This window comes from Oncorhynchus nerka, linkage group LG4, assembly GCF_034236695.1.
Source record: "Oncorhynchus nerka isolate Pitt River linkage group LG4, Oner_Uvic_2.0, whole genome shotgun sequence".
NCBI lineage: Eukaryota > Metazoa > Chordata > Actinopteri > Salmoniformes > Salmonidae > Oncorhynchus > Oncorhynchus nerka.
In genome coordinates, this window is record NC_088399.1 from 76,726,974 (window position 1) to 76,745,005 (window position 18,032).

At 45.6% G+C, this 18,032-nt stretch overlaps 2 protein-coding genes across 4 annotated transcripts in view; both read right to left on the reverse strand.

Moving 5' to 3' along the window:
• Window positions 1-269: 269 nt before the first annotated feature.
• Window positions 270-11,159, reverse strand: LOC135571535 (uncharacterized). Its single transcript, XM_065018139.1, has 11 exons — window positions 11,099-11,159; window positions 9,474-9,607; window positions 9,251-9,373; window positions 8,787-8,844; window positions 8,165-8,680; window positions 7,917-8,000; window positions 7,493-7,630; window positions 7,192-7,325; window positions 6,633-6,816; window positions 1,900-2,073; window positions 270-1,523 (listed from the first exon to the last, which is right to left on the reverse strand). The coding sequence occupies exons 1-11, from the start codon at window positions 11,157-11,159 to the stop codon at window positions 424-426; spliced, it is 2,706 nt and encodes a 901-aa protein (XP_064874211.1). The 3' UTR covers window positions 270-423.
• Window positions 9,518-18,032, reverse strand: part of LOC115128807 (uncharacterized) — a 73,009-nt gene continuing 64,494 nt past the window's right edge. For all 3 annotated transcript variants that reach the window (XM_065017879.1, XM_065017878.1, XM_065017880.1), the window contains 7 exons: window positions 17,805-17,915; window positions 17,168-17,225; window positions 16,695-16,841; window positions 13,334-13,435; window positions 11,927-13,212; window positions 11,710-11,787; window positions 9,518-9,607 (listed from right to left, as the gene is read on the reverse strand). In XM_065017879.1, coding sequence (XP_064873951.1) covers window positions 11,746-11,787; window positions 11,927-13,212; window positions 13,334-13,435; window positions 16,695-16,841; window positions 17,168-17,225; window positions 17,805-17,915 — 1,746 coding nt within the window. In that variant the 3' untranslated portion in view covers window positions 9,518-9,607; window positions 11,710-11,745. The remainder of the gene's footprint in view (window positions 9,608-11,709; window positions 11,788-11,926; window positions 13,213-13,333; window positions 13,436-16,694; window positions 16,842-17,167; window positions 17,226-17,804; window positions 17,916-18,032) is intronic.

The window sequence follows — 18,032 nt, forward strand, 5'->3', positions numbered from 1 at the left end:
TGGTTAGGTTTGGAGTTAGGGTTCTGGAAGTTGTGGTTAGGTTTGGAGTCAGGGTTCTGGAAGTTGTGGTTAGGTTTGGAGTCAGGGTTCTGGAAGTTTGGGTTAGGTTTGAAGTTGGGGTTAGGTTTGGAGTTGGGAGTGAACTGTCGGCTCTCGTAGTTCCAGGGGTCTCTGTCCTCGGGTTCCTGTAGGGATAGCTTCCTTTTTAGCGGGTTGGGTAATGCCGCCACTATGGCGATGGCATGACCTTTTGAGTCACCCCTCATCTTCTCCCCTCCAGGGTTAGGGCCTGTTGCCCTGGTATGAGCCTCAGCGCTCTCTGCACTCTCTGGGGTGGTTAGGGCAGGAGGAAAGTGGGGGGAGCGCAACAAAGAGACAAAGTATTCCACAAATTGATCACAGTCTACGATGGAAGTCTTCTTCTTAACCCCAGAGGCGTAGACAGGATCTGGCTGGGGTGGAGGTGGAGGAGTGAGGCAGGGAGGGATTGCCGGGGTTGGGGGTCATGGGTCCGGGTGGGGGGTCATGGGTCCAGTGGGGGGTCCTGGGTCCGGTTCTTTCTGGGTGCAGGTGGGGGTAAGAGGTGTTGTTGGGAGGGTTGGCCTGGGTCTGGAGAGGTCTGACTGCTGAGGTTGGGTTGGGAGGTCTCTTGGTTGGTTGGCTGGACTGTTTGGGTAGTTGTTTGTTGACTAGGCAGGAAGGTTGGCTGGGTTTGACCTGGCTTAGGCTCGCCGCAGAAGTGGCTCTGGTGGGGGAGAATGCAGCGGGGGAGTAGGGGGAGAGCAGGGGGGGCTCAGAGGGACTAGCTCTGGGGGAGGCTTTGGAGGAACGTCTGGAGCTACGATTATGTCTCTTAGAGCGGGTGTGAGAGCGTGAGTGGTCAGAATGTCTCTTAGTGTGTTTGCGGTCACTGTGTGTGCGTTTGGTCCTGTCACTGTGTCCGTCTTTGGCTTTGTCAGTGTGTGTGAGGTCACTGTGTTTGCGAGTGTGTGTGCGGTTTCTGTGTGTGCGTTCACTGTGTGTGCGAGTAGGTTTAGCCTTTTCAGTATGTTTCTGAGACTCAATTTTGTCCGAATGTTTGTCAGTGAGCTTCTGGCTATTGGATAGTGTGTGTGTGGGTTTGCACAGTGTGTGAGTGGGTTTCTTGCTAGAGGACTCTTTGGCAACAGTCAGGCTGTCGGCAGGGATACCGGAGGGCTTGGTGGCAGAATGGGGAATGAGTTTGGGTCTAGTATATTCTGGGGCTGTTGAACTGGGTTTGGGGTGTGTGCGTGAAGGTTTAAGTTTAGTTTGAGAGTCAGAGTGTGTGTATGTGAGTTTCGGCTTAGTGTTGGATTGTGTGGGTGAGGGTGTGATGGTGTGTGTCTGGTTGACAGTGTGTGTTTCAGAAGACTTGGTGACTTCAGGAGATGATAGACAGATGACAGGGGCAGTGTTACCCTCAGGGGGACTAGACACCTTTTTCTTCTTCACCTGTTGCTGACCCCTCACCTCTGACCCCTCAACGTTAGAACAACGTTTTCCTGAGAGACAGAGAAGGAGGGAGGGAGAAATATATATATTTAATTGAATAGAGTGAGAGATATACTTAATAAGGCCCAAAGTGTGGGATATGGCCAATATACCACGGCTAAGGCCTATTCTTATGCATGACGCAACGCTAAGTGCCTGGACTCAGCCCTTAGCTGTGGAATATTGGCCATATACCACAAACCCCCGAAGTGCCTTATTGCTTTATAAACTGGTTACCAACATAATTACAACAGTACAAATATTTGCTATGATATGATATACCAAGGCTGTCAACCAATCAACATTCAAGGCTCGAACCACCCAGTTTATAATTACATTATTATCATCATTTTCTGTTGCTTAACAGTAAGATAGTATTCAATTCACCCGTGTTTCTCCTACATCTCTGTGGCGGTAGGAATTGCCCCAAGGCCTGATGGGAGACCACCTGGCACTCCACAATCTCCTGCTTGACCACTATTGGTTCAGGTTTGCTGGTGACCATGGTGAGGAGTTCAGTCTGGTTCTGCTCTCTACAGATCTCCTGCAAACGGGATACAGCTGGAGAGGGAGGGAGGGAGAGAGGTTTACAAACATATATTATGATAAATAGAGATGAAACTTGTGGTAAAAATGGTAAAATAAGTATAGCCAGTTATAATTGTAATGGCTTAGCAGACAATAAGAAAAGAGTATCAGTATTTACCTGGCTGAAAGAGAAGGAATATAATATATATTGTTTACAGGAAAGTCATTTAACAATTTTAAATGAAGTTGTGTGGAAAAATGATTGTGTGGTTGGGGAGGTGGGCTTGTGAAATATACTTATTCCATGGGCAAAGCGGTGGTGATATTAATTAACAATTCATTTTAAGTTTTCAGTCTTTTTACTCAGTACTTTGTTGAAGCACCTTTGGCAGTGATTACACTGATGTTCAATCATGTTCAAGTCCAGGCTCTGGCTAGGCCACTCAAGGACATTCAGAGACCTGTCCTGAAGCCACAACTGCGTTGTCTTGGCTGTGTGCTTGGGGTAGTTGTTCTGTTAGAAGGTGGACCTTCTCCCCAGTCTGAGGACCTGAGTGCTCTGGAGCAGGTTTTCATCAAGGATCTCTTTGTACTTTGCTCTCTCAGTATCTTTGCCTCGATCCCAACTAGTCTCCCAGTCCCTGCCGCTGAAAAACATCCCCACAGCATGATGCTGCCACCACCATGCTTCACCGTAGGGATGGTGCCAGGTTTCCTCTAGACATGACGCTTGGCATTCAGGCAACCCTACCATAAAGGCCTGATTGGTGGAGTGCTGCAGAGATGATTGTCCTTCTGGAAGGCTCTCCTATTTTCACAGAGGACCTCTGGAACTTTGTCAGAGTTGCCATCGGGTTCTTGGTCACCTGCCTGACCAAGTCCCTTCTGCCCCCCCGATTGCTCAGTTTGGCCTGGCGGCCAGCTCTAGGAAGAGTCTTGGTGGTTCCAAACTTCTTCCATTTAAGAATGATGGAGGCCACGGTGTTCTTGGGGACCTTCATTGCTGCAGAAATGTTTTGTATACCCAGATATGTGCCTTGACACAATGCTGTCTCGGAGCTCTACGGACAATTCCTTCGACCTCATGGCTTAGTTTTTGCTCTGACATGCACTGTCAACATCGGGACCTTATGCTTTATTGTGAATAGACATGTAATCCATGTTAGAATAAGGCTGTAACGTAACAAAATGTGGAAAAAGTCAAGGGGTATGAATACTTTTCCGAATGCATTATATATGGGGGATACAACCTTCCCTGTTCTGCAGATTTTGCTCCAAAGAGACAGAATCATTAGTTCATTTGTTTTGATACTGTCCAAAAATAGCTTGTTTTTGGTCACAGTTTCAGGAATGGATGAGGAATTGCACCATTTACCTGGAGCGAACTCTGCAGATAGCACTGCTGGGTGATTTGAAAAGTCATAGTCAATCTATCAATAATACTCTTAGATAACATGTTTATTTTATATACAATCTGTAGAAACTATGACAATAGAAAGGTTCAGAACTTTTGTGAAATATCACAGCACAGTTGAAAAAGATATCGTAAATAGAAAATCGGATGGTATTCAGAGATAGGAGGGGTTGAGTGGAGCTGAAGGATGGGACTAAAAAGAACAAGATAACTAATGTAAAATATACTGTATCCGTAAAATGTATATATAATGTATAAGTTGGAAGTAGAAGCCCAAGTGTTGTTGTCCAGTGTTTGGTAAAATATAAATAAATATATAAAAATATACATACGTGTGTGTGTGTATATATATATATATATACCATGGAGGAGGAGGTGTGATGATGTGGGGGTACCTTGCTGGTGACACTGTCGGTCTGTGTCTAAGGCACTGCATCGCAGTGTGTATATATATATATATATATACCATGGAGGAGGAGGTGTGATGATGTGGGGGTACCTTGCTGGTGACACTGTCGGTCTGTGTCTAAGGCACTGCATCGCAGTGTGTATATATATATATATATATACCATGGAGGAGGAGGTGTGATGATGTGGGGGTACCTTGCTGGTGACACTGTCGGTCTGTGTCTAAGGCACTGCATCGCAGTGTGTATATATATATATATATATACCATGGAGGAGGAGGTGTGATGATGTGGGGGTACCTTGCTGGTGACACTGTCGGTCTGTGTCTAAGGCACTGCATCGCAGTGTGTATATATATATATATATATACCATGGAGGAGGAGGTGTGATGATGTGGGGTACCTTGCTGGTGACACTGTCGGTCTGTGTCTAAGGCACTGCATCGCAGTGTGTATATATATATATATATATATACCATGGAGGAGGAGGTGTGATGATGTGGGGGTACCTTGCTGGTGACACTGTCGGTCTGTGTCTAAGGCACTGCATCGCAGTGTGTATATATATATATATATATATATACCATGGAGGAGGAGGTGTGATGATGTGGGGGTACCTTGCTGGTGACACTGTCGGTCTGTGTCTAAGGCACTGCATCGCAGTGTGTATATATATATATATATATATACCATGGAGGAGGAGGTGTGATGATGTGGGGGTACCTTGCTGGTGACACTGTCGGTCTGTGTCTAAGGCACTGCATCGCAGTGTGTATATATATATATATATATACCATGGAGGAGGAGGTGTGATGATGTGGGGTACCTTGCTGGTGACACTGTCGGTCTGTGTCTAAGGCACTGCATATATACACACTGCGATGCAGTGCCTTAGACACAGACCGACAGTGTCACCAGCAAGGTACCCCCACATCATCACACCTCCTCCTCCATGGTATATATATATATATATACACACTGCGATGCAGTGCCTTAGACACAGACCGACAGTGTCACCAGCAAGGTACCATCACACCTCCTCCTCCATGGTATATATATATATATATACACACTGCGATGCAGTGCCTTAAGACACAGACCGACAGTGTCACCAGCAAGGTACCCCCACATCATCACACCTCCTCCTCCATGGTGGGAATCACACATGGAGATCATCCGTTCACCTACGCTGTGTCTCACAAAGACACAGCGGTTGGAACCAAAAATCTCAAATTTGGACTTTCCACCGGTCTAATGTCCATTGTTCATGTTTCTTGGCCCAAGCAAGTCTCTTCTTCTTATTGCTGTCCTTTAGTTGGGGTTTCTTTACAGCAATTCGACCACGAAGGCCTGATTCACGCAGTCTCCTCTGAACAGCTGATGTTGAGATGTGTCTATTACTTGAACTCTGTGAAGCATTTATTTGGGATGCAATTTCTGAGGCTGGTAACTCTATGATAAGGGAATTTATATGTTTAAAGTAATGACTAAAGGATTCCATCCTGAAATCATATAATTGTATGAAATGTGTTAGTAGTCATAATTCCATAATATGTGTGACTAGACCATTGTGTTGCTGTGTAGTGGTGTAAGAGTTGAGAGAACAAAGGACAACAGGAAAGAGGCTCCTTCCAAGGTCCCTCTAATCTAGGGAGGGAGGGAACGGCCAGCTTGGTAGTGATAAACGAGGAATGTGGACTGTGGGGAAAGATACAGCCCGCCTACTGTTTGTGTGTCTGTGTAAGTAGGTGTGTGTGTGGGGGGGGGGTGTTATAAAATGACATGTCTTTGCACTTTTGACGTTAGAACGTTCTCTGAATAAGCCTTACGGAACTTTGCCTAATTATTATTAAACCCAGAGTCTTACAAACCTCGGGGATTGGTAAAAGCTTAAATAATTGTTTAGTTATCATCATTGGGATTGAAAATTCTCGTGACACTCTTATGAACTTATCCTCTGCAGCAGAGGTAACTCTGGGTCTTCCTTTTCTGTGGCGGTCCTCATGAGAACCAGTTTCATCATAGCGCTTGATGGTTTTTGCGACTGCACTTGAAGAAACTTTCAAAGTTGACATTTTCAGTATTGACTGACCTTCATGTCTTAAAGTAATGACGGACTGTCGTTTCTCTTTGCTTATTTGAGCTGTTCTTGCCATAATATGGACTTGGTCTTTTACCAAATAGGGCCATCTTCTGTATACCATCCCTACCATGTCACAACACCACTAATGGTCTCAAACGCATTAGGAAGGGAACAAATTCCACAAATGTACTTTTTATAAAGCACACGCATTAATTGAAAGGCATTCCAGGTGACTACCTCATGAAGCTGGTTGAGAGAATGCCAAGAGTTTGCAAAGCTGTCATCAAGGCAAAGGCTGGCTACTTTGAAGAATCTCAAATATAAAATACATTTTGATTTGTTTAACACTTATTTGGTTACTACATGATTCCATATGTGTTACTTCATAATGTTGATGTCTTCACTATTATACTACAATGTAGAAAATAGCAAAAATAAAATAAAACCCTGGAATGAGTAGGTGTGTCCAAACTTTTGGCTGAAGTGTTATACATGCAAAAAATATATATTGGGGATTGGAAATTATGCAGACAATTACATTGATGGTAGCCACAATATTAAAGCTGATCTACCACCTTAAAAAAAGGAAGAGAAGTGAGTGAGTGATTTAAATCTACAGGTTCCGAAGCAACATGCAGATAATCACACTAGTCCCAGATCACCCAGAAGTCTATCAACAATCACTCACCTTTATCAAACAGCATCCGTTTGATCTCGTCAAAGTCAGCAGGGGCCAGAATCACCTCCTGTAGCGTGCCAGGCTCATCATGGTTCTGCTCCTCCACCTCCTTAGCAATCTGCATCAGTCTGGACTGTTCTGCCAACCCTCGGGCTGGTACCACACCAAGGAAATACCACGGGTACCTCATTGTCTGGGCGTGGTGGGGAGAGACTAGCGGAGATTAGCTGATGTGTCGTGAGTGTACCTTAAATATTCATTTTTATATATTTTTTTTTAACTTAGATTTTATTTAACTTTTCCAATATAAAAACAGAGCAGCAAAACAGAATTGCAGAAACAAAAGCAAAAAATAAAACAACTCATGCCATAAGGTAGGAACAGTACAATATATGACATTTTCTTTCAAAAACTGTTTTTGTCTTAAGGCGTATGTCAAACTTTCCATGACATAGATTATTTTAATTATATTTCTTTTTAGTTGTGTCATTGTTCTACAATCACCATTTATGTGAGTATCTAGTGTGTGTATGGTTGAGTAAGAGGTGTGTACGTGTGTGTGCCTCACCAGGTACAGCTGTCGGTGTCTGTATTTAAGGACATGGCTGATGAGTAGAGTTTTTTCAATTTTGCTGCCACACGACACACACAGGTAGAAGGACACCTGGCCCTCACTGCAACACTCTATCATTGCACTGAGACCTACACACACACACACACACACACGAGAGAATGACAAAGCCCTTACAGTACTGTGGCACACACCACACGCTCACTCACATACACACGCACAGTGAATACAGACTCACAGAGGTAGAAAGACAAAGGTACTAAACACTGTTATCTGAACACACTCCTGGGACACTGACCGACCAAAGGCAGGCTGTTGTTGACTGAGTCTCGCAGGTTCTTGGTGGGGTGAAGGGAGTTCTCTGTGGCCCCTCCTATTCGTGTCACCTCTTGGCTGTGTCCTGGGACGGTCCCCTGGTACTCCACCTCACACACACCTGAGAGAACACACACATACAATCATCTACTTCTATCACCATTGCAGTCAATTCTGTGTGTGTCTCTCGATCTCAGTCTCACCAGCCAGGTTCTGTACATCTGGGGAGAACTGGACTATGTGTCCATACAGGGAATCTTACAGAGGAGAGGACTACAGCGGTTAATAAATAGGTAATAACCCAAAAACAGAACTATGTAAGTACCAGCTTGTAATTACAACTAAGTTACTATGTATTTGACCACACTGTGTTGTTACATTGGTCAGTAGAAACTCATGCGTCCTACCCTTTAAGGGGTCCACCTCAGGCTGGGTATGAGGATGGGGCTGAGGTTCCACCTTGGGGTCCACAGGCTCCTGTTTGACAATGACTGAAGGAAGAGAGGTTGAAACCTCACTGACCTCCATTGCTCTAACCAATACAGTAATTACATACTTTAAATCACTGTAAACTCTGACCAATACAGTAGCCACCAATCCAAGTAAGAGTACAATGTTGAACAATTGTAAACAATCTCATCCCTCCTCCTCTCACCTGTGTTGTCTTGGTCCAGATGTGGTTCTGAGAAGTTCTGTGGCATCCAGGCTCTTTTTGGCTCAGTGTTCTGTGGTGTCTGGAATTTTATTGGGTCAGAATTCTTTGGCGTCTTGGCTCTGATTGGCTCAATGTTCTGTGGTGTCTGGTCTCTGATTGGCTCAGAATTATGTGGTGTCTTGGCTCTTATTGGCTCAGGGACCATCTCTGTTCTCTCTGAGCTCTGGCTCCACTGGGGCTGATCCGGGTTCTGATTATCTGGCCGTCTGTCTGCGGTCTGTATGCACTGGCCTGACTCCAGCTGATCTCCAGTCAGTTTACCAGCCACTGTATCTGCTGTCTGCAGGAGGTGATGGGGCTCAATCTGATCCATGGTCAGTTTATCCATCACTCTGTGGTTCTGGTCAAAGCCCTGCTCCGTTGCTGGGTCAGGACCAACTGGGTGAAAAAGCTGATGTCTGCTTGCTGTGTGTAGACACAGGGCATTCTGATTCTGTTCCTGCAGCATGTACATGGCTACACACACACACAAAAAAAAAATCAGTCAGCAGATCATCAAATACAATTACAATCAAATACACGGCACAAACCCACCAACACACAGACATAGGCACACACACACCTTCGTAGAATGGAGCTGACTGCACAAGGTTATACCACATCTGATCCAGCAGCATCACCTAGGCAACACAACAGAGACAGGTACATTATGATCTATGAGTCCCATTCCAGTCTGCTGTGGCATCACAGATCGACAGACAAGTGTGGTTAGAAAATCCTGTAGTTCGGTCTTTTCTTACACAAATGGATAGAGGCTTGACTACCACAAAAACCAACAGTAGGCTTAAAAATAACCCTTTCCCTGTCCAGAACCCTGAACCCTAACCTCTAAAGCCTAATGTATACCTTATGGATGCAAGATACGCAAAATGATCTCCGTTTTGCGTAGCTAATTGTAATTCTTATGTTGCGTTCTGTGTAGGGTATAAATAAGCCTTAACCTTGACCACATCTACACCCTAAACCATTCAATGACCCTGTGTTGACCAGCCACTGAACCCTGAACCCGAAGGTTTCCATGTTTACCTGTGCATCTAGATCCACCTCCAGTTGTGACAGTGCTGAAGCAACCTTCCTGAGGAGCTGTGGACTCGGAGGCTGCTGCTGCTCTCTCAACCAATCACAGCGCATAGGACTATACTGGGAAAACTGTTAAGAACATTCACATATTACACACACACACACACACACACACACACACACACACACACACACACACACTTTCGTAGTTTCTAGTGATATCACTCACCATGTAGCACTGCTGGTGTTGCGCGCTGATGATGTGTTCACAGATGTGTGTACTGGAGAGAGTCTCAGCACAGCTCACACACATGAAAAACGTAGCCTGGGATATACCTCTACACTCCACCACACTGCCCAGACCTGGAACACACACACAATATTTTCCAGGTATTTTACAAACATTCCATCTCTAGAATAAATCATTTATCACCAGGGTAACCCTGTATTTCCCACCAAAACGAGAAGTGTCATTCTGTGTCTTCAGATATTCAGTGTCTTGGCAATTTCTCGCATGGAATAGCCTTCATTTCTCAGAACAAGAATAGACTGACGAGTTTCAGAAGAAAGTTCTTTGTTTCTGGCAATTTTGAGCCTGCAATCGAACCCACAAATGATGATGCTCCAGATACTCAACTACTCTAAAGGCCAGTTTTATTGCTTCTTAATTCAGCACAACAGTTTTCAGCTGTGCTAACATAATTGCAAAAGGGTTTTCTAATGATCAAATAGCCTTTTAAGATGATAAACTTGGATTAGCTAACACAACGTGCCATCGGAACTCAGGAGTGATGGTTGCTGATAATGGGACTCTGAAGCCTATGTAGATATTCCATTAAAAATCAGCCGTTTCCAGCTACAATAGTCATTTACAACATTAACAATGTCTACACTGTATTTCTGATCAATTTGATGTTATTTACTGGACATTTTTCTTTGCTTTTCTTTCAAAAACAAGGACATTTCTAAGTGACCCCAAACTTTTGAACGGTAGTGTACGTTGTAATATTGTTCTATGGTGGTATTAAACATTTTGTATTGTGGCTATGTAGTGGTGTAATAATGTTATATGATGTACTGTTTTATCTTTTATGTAATGTAAGTGCCTTAATATGTTTGGACCCCAGGAAGAGTAACTGCTGCGTGGCAACAGCTAATTGGGATCCTTAATAAATACAAATACAAACAGTTTGTGACAAAACTATTGGTAAAGTTGAAAATGCAATGGAAACACATTGAACTTTTGATTTTTAGTCAGTACATGAAAACTTAAGCAAAAAAAAAATCTGTTGCCAATTGGATGGAAACCTAGTTACTGGCTGAAAAAATAAACAGATGCACAACCAAATTTCGAAGTTGCACCTTGTGTATTTTACTATTCTAACTCTCAACATTATGTTATTTGAGAGGGAGGGTTCTTCAACATCTTAAAGAACAATCTGGCCTTAATGGCAATGTACTCTTATAATCTCCAGAAGAGGACTGGCCACCCTTCAGAGCCTGGTTCCTCTCTAGGTTTCAGCCTTTCTAGGGAGTTTTTCCTAGCCACCGTGCTGTGCTTCTCCACCTGCATTGCTTGCTGTTTGAGGTTTTAGGCTGGGTTTCTGTATAGCACTTTGACATTGGCTGATGTAAAATGGGTTTATAAATACATTTGATTGATTGATGGGGCCCCTAGCGGCCTGGGGCCCTAAGCGACTGCTTATGTCGCTTATGCCTGGAGCTGGCACTGTTGCAATGGTATGTAGGAGAATGTGTCGCTCGCAACCATTTCTGCTAGAATTTCATCCAGTGCTTGCATTGGCTTGAGGTAAGACTGCATCTTGCGTTGGCTTGAGCTAAGACTGTACTTACTTGAAGCCCCCACTACTCTCTCTGCACTTGTCTCGCATGTGTTCGGGGTGTAGGCCTCCATGTCAGATCAATCTACTTGTCGAACCGCCTGTAGGCTACACTTTATTCTCCCCTTGCAGATTTAGCATTCTGCCTTGGTGGCATTCGTTTAAGTGAAGCTCTGCTACACATCTGACAATTTCTGAATGAATAAAAGTAGTTACCCTACTGGAAGCTCAAAAGTTGTAGACTATTTTGTTACCGTAGGCCTACTAACTGCATTTCAAGGTTGAAACTGCGTGTACAGTTTCAGCATAAACAATACAATAGGCCTTTACAACAGCACATACTCTCACACACACTGAGCATTGATTGATCATGCAGATAGCAGAGCAGAGAAGGATTTTGACATTGCATTTAACAGTTCCATTTTAAGTCATCCTGTTCATAGAAATCATTTATTTTAATATACCTGTTTCTCGCAGTTATTTATCCAGGGAAACTGTAGTGGGTTTGGGGCGGGAAATCTCTGTAACCTAGTTCCCTGTTAAACCCTAACACACAATCGGAGAGATCACTCTACATTCTACCAAACATCTTAGATCTGGAGCACGCACGCACACACAACTGACCTATGATCGGTTCTGTGTTGTGAAGGCCCTTCACTTTCAGGTATTTGGACAGGTGGCTGGGGCCGACAACCCTCTTTGCTGTGAGTGACACACCAGACAATCAAATCAACACCAAGTATTATTAGAGTGACACATCATTCAGCCTATAAACACCAAGTATTCCTCAGAAAAACACAGTCAATCAACACATCCATTGTCACAAGAAGCCTTCTCTCACCTGCGGGTGTGTCCGGCAGCAGATACACCTGTGGAACACTGAGCCAGCTTGCTGGGGCCTGCTCGAAGTGTGTGTGTTCACTGTGCTGATGTGTGTGTTCACTGTGCTGATGTGTGTGTTCACTGTGATGATGTGTGTGTTCACTGTGATGATGTGTGTGTTCACTGTGATGATGTGTGTGTTCACTGTGATGATGTGTGTGTTCTTGGTCTTCGTCCAGGTCTCCCTCGGAGTAGTCCGCCCGTCTGCCTCCCTCGGAGTAGTCCGCCCGTCTGCCTCCCTCGGAGTAGTCCGCCCGTCTGCCTCCCTCGGAGTAGTCCGCCCGTCTGCCTCCCTCGGAGTAGTCCGCCCGTCTGCCTCCCTCGGAGTAGTCCGCCCGTCTGCCTCCCTCGGAGTAGTCCGCCCGTCTGCCTCCCTCGGAGTAGTCCGCCCGTCTGCCTCCCTCGGAGTAGTCCGCCCGTCTGCCTCCCTCGGAGTAGTCCGCCCGTCTGCCTCCCTCGGAGTAGTCCGCCCGTCTGCCTCCTCGGAGTAGTCCGCCCGTCTGCCTCCCTCGGAGTAGTCCGCCCGTCTGCCTCCCTCGGAGTAGTCCGCCCGTCTGCCTCCCTCGGAGAAGTCCGCCCGTCTGCCTCCCTCGGAGGAGTCCGCCAGTCTGCCTCCCTCGGAGTAGTCCGCCCGTCTGCCTCTCTCTGAGTAGTCTGCCCGTCTCTCTCTCTCTGAGTAGTCTGCCCGTCTCTCTCGCTCTGAGTAGTCTACCTGTCTCTCTCTCTCAGAGTATTCTAGATGAGTCTGTCGGTTTCTCTCAGTGTATGCAGTCTGTCGGCCTCTCGCTGAGTATTCAATCTGTCTGTCTCTGTCCGAGTAGTCCAGAAGAGTGTGTCTGTCTGGTATTTCTAGAAGCGTCTGCGTCTCTCTGCATTCTGGGCTCTTCCGCTCCCACCACTCTGGACTCAGAGAAGTCTCCCAGTCCTTCAAATGTGTTGAGCTCCTCAGAGCTGAGAGAGGTGCAGAAACAGGGACAGAGACAGGGGAGGGGTGTGTCGTCTTCTCTGTGGACAATGAGGGGGTGTGGGATGGTATGGAGGAAGAGAGGGAGGGTGAGGTAGATAGGACAACTGTGGAAAGAGAGGTAGAAAAGGGGTTTGAGGGAGAGAGGGAGGGAGGGATTGAGGAAGAGAGGGGGATAGGGTGAGGTGTAGAGAGTGGGAGAGGGATGGAAGTAAGGGATGGCTGATCCTGGAGGAACGGGGAAGGTACTTGTAGGGGTTCCTGGTCTTCTCCCAAAAACACTGGGGGGGGGGGAGCAGGCGAGAGCGAGAGAAGGGTGGAGAGAAAGAGCAACGTTATAACATGGCACTCAGGTAAAGAACCACACCCCTATGGACAGATAGAGATATTTCTGTGGCTCACTTGAGATCTGAACCAGGAGCGTCTGGTCATTCTCCTCCTCTGATAGACTGACAGGGAGAGGACACACTCCCTCGGTCTCACGTGACTCTGCCCCACACATACCTGAGGGAGATGAAACGATGAGTGGAGACACAGCAGATGCTTTAACTTCGGTTAAGAACAGTTTCAGCTAAAATACAGCTTCAGTAGAACAGTTTCAGCCAAAGAACAGTTTCAGCTAAATAAAAGTGTCACGACTCTCCTGTGAGGATCCAAAGATCAGGTTACAATGGATCAATGTCCACTAGACCGCTCTCACCCGCAGAGGGGAGGAGGGATTGATGTAGGGGTTTATGACACCTCACGCCAATCGTAAATTGTATTCAGCAGGGAACTCTTTTTGGTGATTGGAATGTTTTTTGTTACAGAGACATTTTGCAGCCCAAAAACTCAAACGTCCAAAAGTGAACACTGGGACAATATTTCTAAACAAGAGATGGTCTATGGAACATTAATGTCTATTTTGTGACAATTATATAACTAAAATATTGTAACTTGAAGAGATTTCACACTGTGTATGTCAAGTTTACATCATTTACATTGTGTAGGAAATATCAAGGATGAAGATAATATGGGACTGGAACATCCCTGCCGGCCAAATCCACCCCTAACCCAGACGACACTGGGCCAAATGTTATTTGTCACATGCGCTGAATACAACAAGTGTAGACTTTCAGTGAAATGCTTACTTACAAGCCCTTGACCAACAGTGCAGTTCAAGAAGAGTTAAGAAAATATTTATCAAGTAGAAAAGTAACACAATAAGAATAACAATATTGAGGTGATATACAGGGGGCACTGGTACAGAGTCAGTGTGCGGGGGTACAGGTTAGGTCATTTGTACATGTAGGTGGGGGTGAAGTGACTTGCATAGATAATAAACAGCAAGTAGCAGTGGTGTACAAAAAGGAGGTGGGGGGGGTCAATGTAAATTGTCTGATGGCGATTTTATTAATTGTTCAGCAGTCTTATGGCTTGGGTGTAGAAGGAGCCTCTTGGTCCTAGACTTGGCGCTCTGGTTACGCTTTCTGTGCAGTAGCAGAGAAAACAGTCTACAACTTGGGTGACTGGAGTCTCACAATTTTATGGGCTTTCCTCTGACACCGCCTATTATATAGGTCCTGGATGGCAGGAAGCTTGGCCCCAGTGATATACTGGGCTGTCCGCACTACCCTCTGTAGTACCCTACGGTCAGATGCCGAGCAGTTGCCATACCAGGCGGTGATGCAACCGGTGAGGATGCTCTCGATGGTGCAGCTCTAGAACCTTTTGAGGATCTTGAGGACCATGCCAAATCTTTTCAGTCTCCCGAGGGGGAAAAGGTTTTGTCGTGCCCTCTTCACTACTGTCTTGGTATGTTTGGACCATGACAGTTCGTTGGTGATGTGGACACCCACTCAACTACAGCCCCGTCAATGTTAATGGGGGCCTGTTCGGCCCGCCTTTTCCTGTAGTCCACGAGCAGCTCCTTAGTCTTGCTCACATTGAGGGAGAGGTTGTTGTCCTGGCACCACACTGCCCAGTTCTATGATCTTCTCCCTATAGGCCGTCTCATTGTTGTCCGTGATCAGGCCTACCACTATCGTGTCATGAGCAAACTTTATGATGGTGTTCGAGTCATGTTTGGCCACACAGTTGTGGGTGAACAAGTAATACAGGAGGGGAGTAAGTACACACCCCTGAGGGGCTCTAGTGTTAAGGATCAGCGTGGCAGACGTGTTGTTGCCTACTCTTACCACCTGGGGACGGCCCGTCAGGAAGTCCAGGATCCAGAGGGAGGTGTTTAGTCTCAGAGTCCTTAGCTTAGTGATGAGCTTTGTGGGCACAATGGTGTTGAACGCTGAGCTGTAGTCAATGAACAGCATTCTCACATAGGTGTTCCTTTTGTCCAGGTGAGAAAGGGCAGTGTGGAGTGCGATTGAGATTGCATCATCTGTGGATCTGTTGGGGCGGTATTTGAATTGGAATGGGTCTAAGGTGTCCGGGAGGATGTCGTTGATGTTAGCCATGACTAGCCTTTCAATGCACTTCATGGCTACCGACGTGAGTGCCAAGGGGCGGTAATCATTTAGGCATGTTACCTTCGCGTCCTTGGGCACGGGGACTATGGTGGTCTGCTTGAAACATGTAGCTATTACAGACTCGGCCAGGGAGATGTTGAAAATGTCAGTGAAGACACTTGCCAGTTGGTCCGCGCATGCTTTGAGTACACGTCCTGGTAATCCATCTGGCCCAGCGACTTTGTGAATGTTGACCTGTTTAAAGGTTTTGTTCACATCGGCTAAGCTACCAAGAGCATTATCACACAGTCATCTAGGACAGCTGGTGCTCTCGTACATGCTTCAGTGTTGCTTTCCTTGAAGCGAGCATAAAAGGCTTTTAGCTCGTCCGGTTGCTCACGTCATTGGGCAGCTCACGTGTGGGTTTTCCTTTGTAGTCTGTAATAGTTTTCAAGCCCTGCCACATCCGACAAGCGTCAGAGCCGGTGTAGTAGGATTCAATCTTAATCCTGTATTGACGCTTTGCTTGTTTGATGGTTTGTCGGAGGGCATAGCGCTCCTTGAAAGCGGCAGTTCTAGCCATTAGCTCGGTGCGGATGTTGCCTGTAATCCATGGGATATATACGTACAGTCATTGTGGGGATGACGTCGTCAATGCACTTATTGATGAAGCCGATGACTGAGGTGGTGTACTCCTCAATGCCATTGGATGAATCCTGGAACATATTCCAGTCTGTGCTAGTAAAACAGTCATGTAGTGTAGCATCCGAGTCATCTGATCACTTCCCTATTGAGCGAGTCACTGGTACTTCCTGCTTTAGTTTTAGCTTGTAAGCAGGAATCAGGAGGATAGAATTATGGTCAGATTTGTCAAATGGAGGGCGGTGGAGAGCTTTGTATGCATCTCTGTGTGTGGAGTAAAGGTGGTCTAGGATTTTTTTTTCTCTGGTTGCACGGGACATGCTGGTAAAAATTTGGTAAAACTGATTTAAGTTTGCCTGCATTAAAGTCCTTGCGGCACTAACAGTCATCAGATTAATTTAAATCAAGTCACAACAAAAGTTGACACCAGAATCTGTGAACCCACTTTTATGTTCTCGGCACGATTCGTAGAGAATAAAGGGGCTGTGCTTTTACTGGTTGGTTCTCCTTTATGTATCTCATGCCAAGACCCACACACCCTAGTGCTGCCCCCCACAGTTTCAGTACAACAGTTTCAACAACAGGAATACAACTTCAGGTGATTGACCTCAGTTTCTCCTCTAAGGAGTCAGATATTACGCGTTCTGCTGAAACTCTAGCCCCAGATGGCTTATACTTACCTTGAGCTGGACATTGGGCTGCATCGGGATTGGACAAGGGAGCTGTCTGTCTCAGATCCTCTGGGTTGTGATTGGTCGAGGGAGCTGTGTGTCTCAGATCGCATGGCTCTTGTTGCCGTCTGATGATGGCTTGCAGTTTACTGACACCTGTGGATCAAGACCACAATAACAACCATATATCAACCACAGTAATTAAAAGAAAGATTAACCCATTTAGAATGTTATTTTGTTAATCTCTGAGCGATGTTCTATCGATTCCTGGGTCATTTCATGTGTATCTGAGCTATTGCAGTTCACGCAGGCAGAAATACAACTTGTCATACCGGCTGTATTATGCTTGAATATGCTTGAAAGGCAATAGCCCAGATACATATGAAAACATGACCCCTCAAACCGATACAACATCACCCAAAAATGCACAAAAAACAATATAATATTCAAAATGGGTGGATTTTTCCTCTGTCCAAGCTTACCTTCCTCCACAGGAAAGGACAACAGCTCTTTGTACTCATCAGCTTCCACTTCTACCTTCTGTTACACAAAGAGAGAACATCAGCAAATGTGAGTTTGGTGCTAGTGTGAGTTTGGTCCTGGTCGAGCGTGTGAGTTTGGTGCTAGTGTGAGTTTGGAGCTAGTGTGAGTTTGGAGCTAGTAAAGTGTGTGAGTTTGGTACTAGTAAAGTGTGTGAGTTTGTGCCAATATGAGTTTGGTGCGCTAGTAGAGCATGTGAGTTTGGGATGCTAGTAGACCGTGTGAGTTTGGTACTAGTAAAGTGTGTGAGTTTGGTGCTAGTATGAGTTTGGTGCTAGTAGAGCATGTGAGTTTGGGGTGCTAGCAGAGCGTGTGCGTTTGGTGCTAGCAGAGCGTGTGCGTTTGGTGCCAGCAGAGCGTGTGCGTTTGGTGCTAGTGTGAGTTTGTATGTGTCTGTGGGGCCTAAAATAGTTTGAGTTTAATTTACAGGAAAGAGGCACACAATTTTCCCATAGCAGTACGCAACAGTCAACAGGGTTCATCATGCTTTGTGACACAGAGACAACCTGACTGACGCAGGCCCCAACGAACGAAGCACAGACAACTTCCACCCTGACAATTGTAAGTGTGCGTGTTGACCTGCATGCCCATTCCTGCGTCTCTGTCGACCTTCTCCAGGTGAACGGCCATTTTGAACAGCTTCTTCTCCATCTCTACCGGGCTGGAGGTCCAACCAGGGTACTTCAACCTCTACAAAAGACAACAAGTGGAATTTAATGCATGTCAAACATCCCCCAAATAAATGGTTATTGATTGACATCCCTGTAATGATGCACAACTTACTAAATAAAAAGATAGACTTAAAAA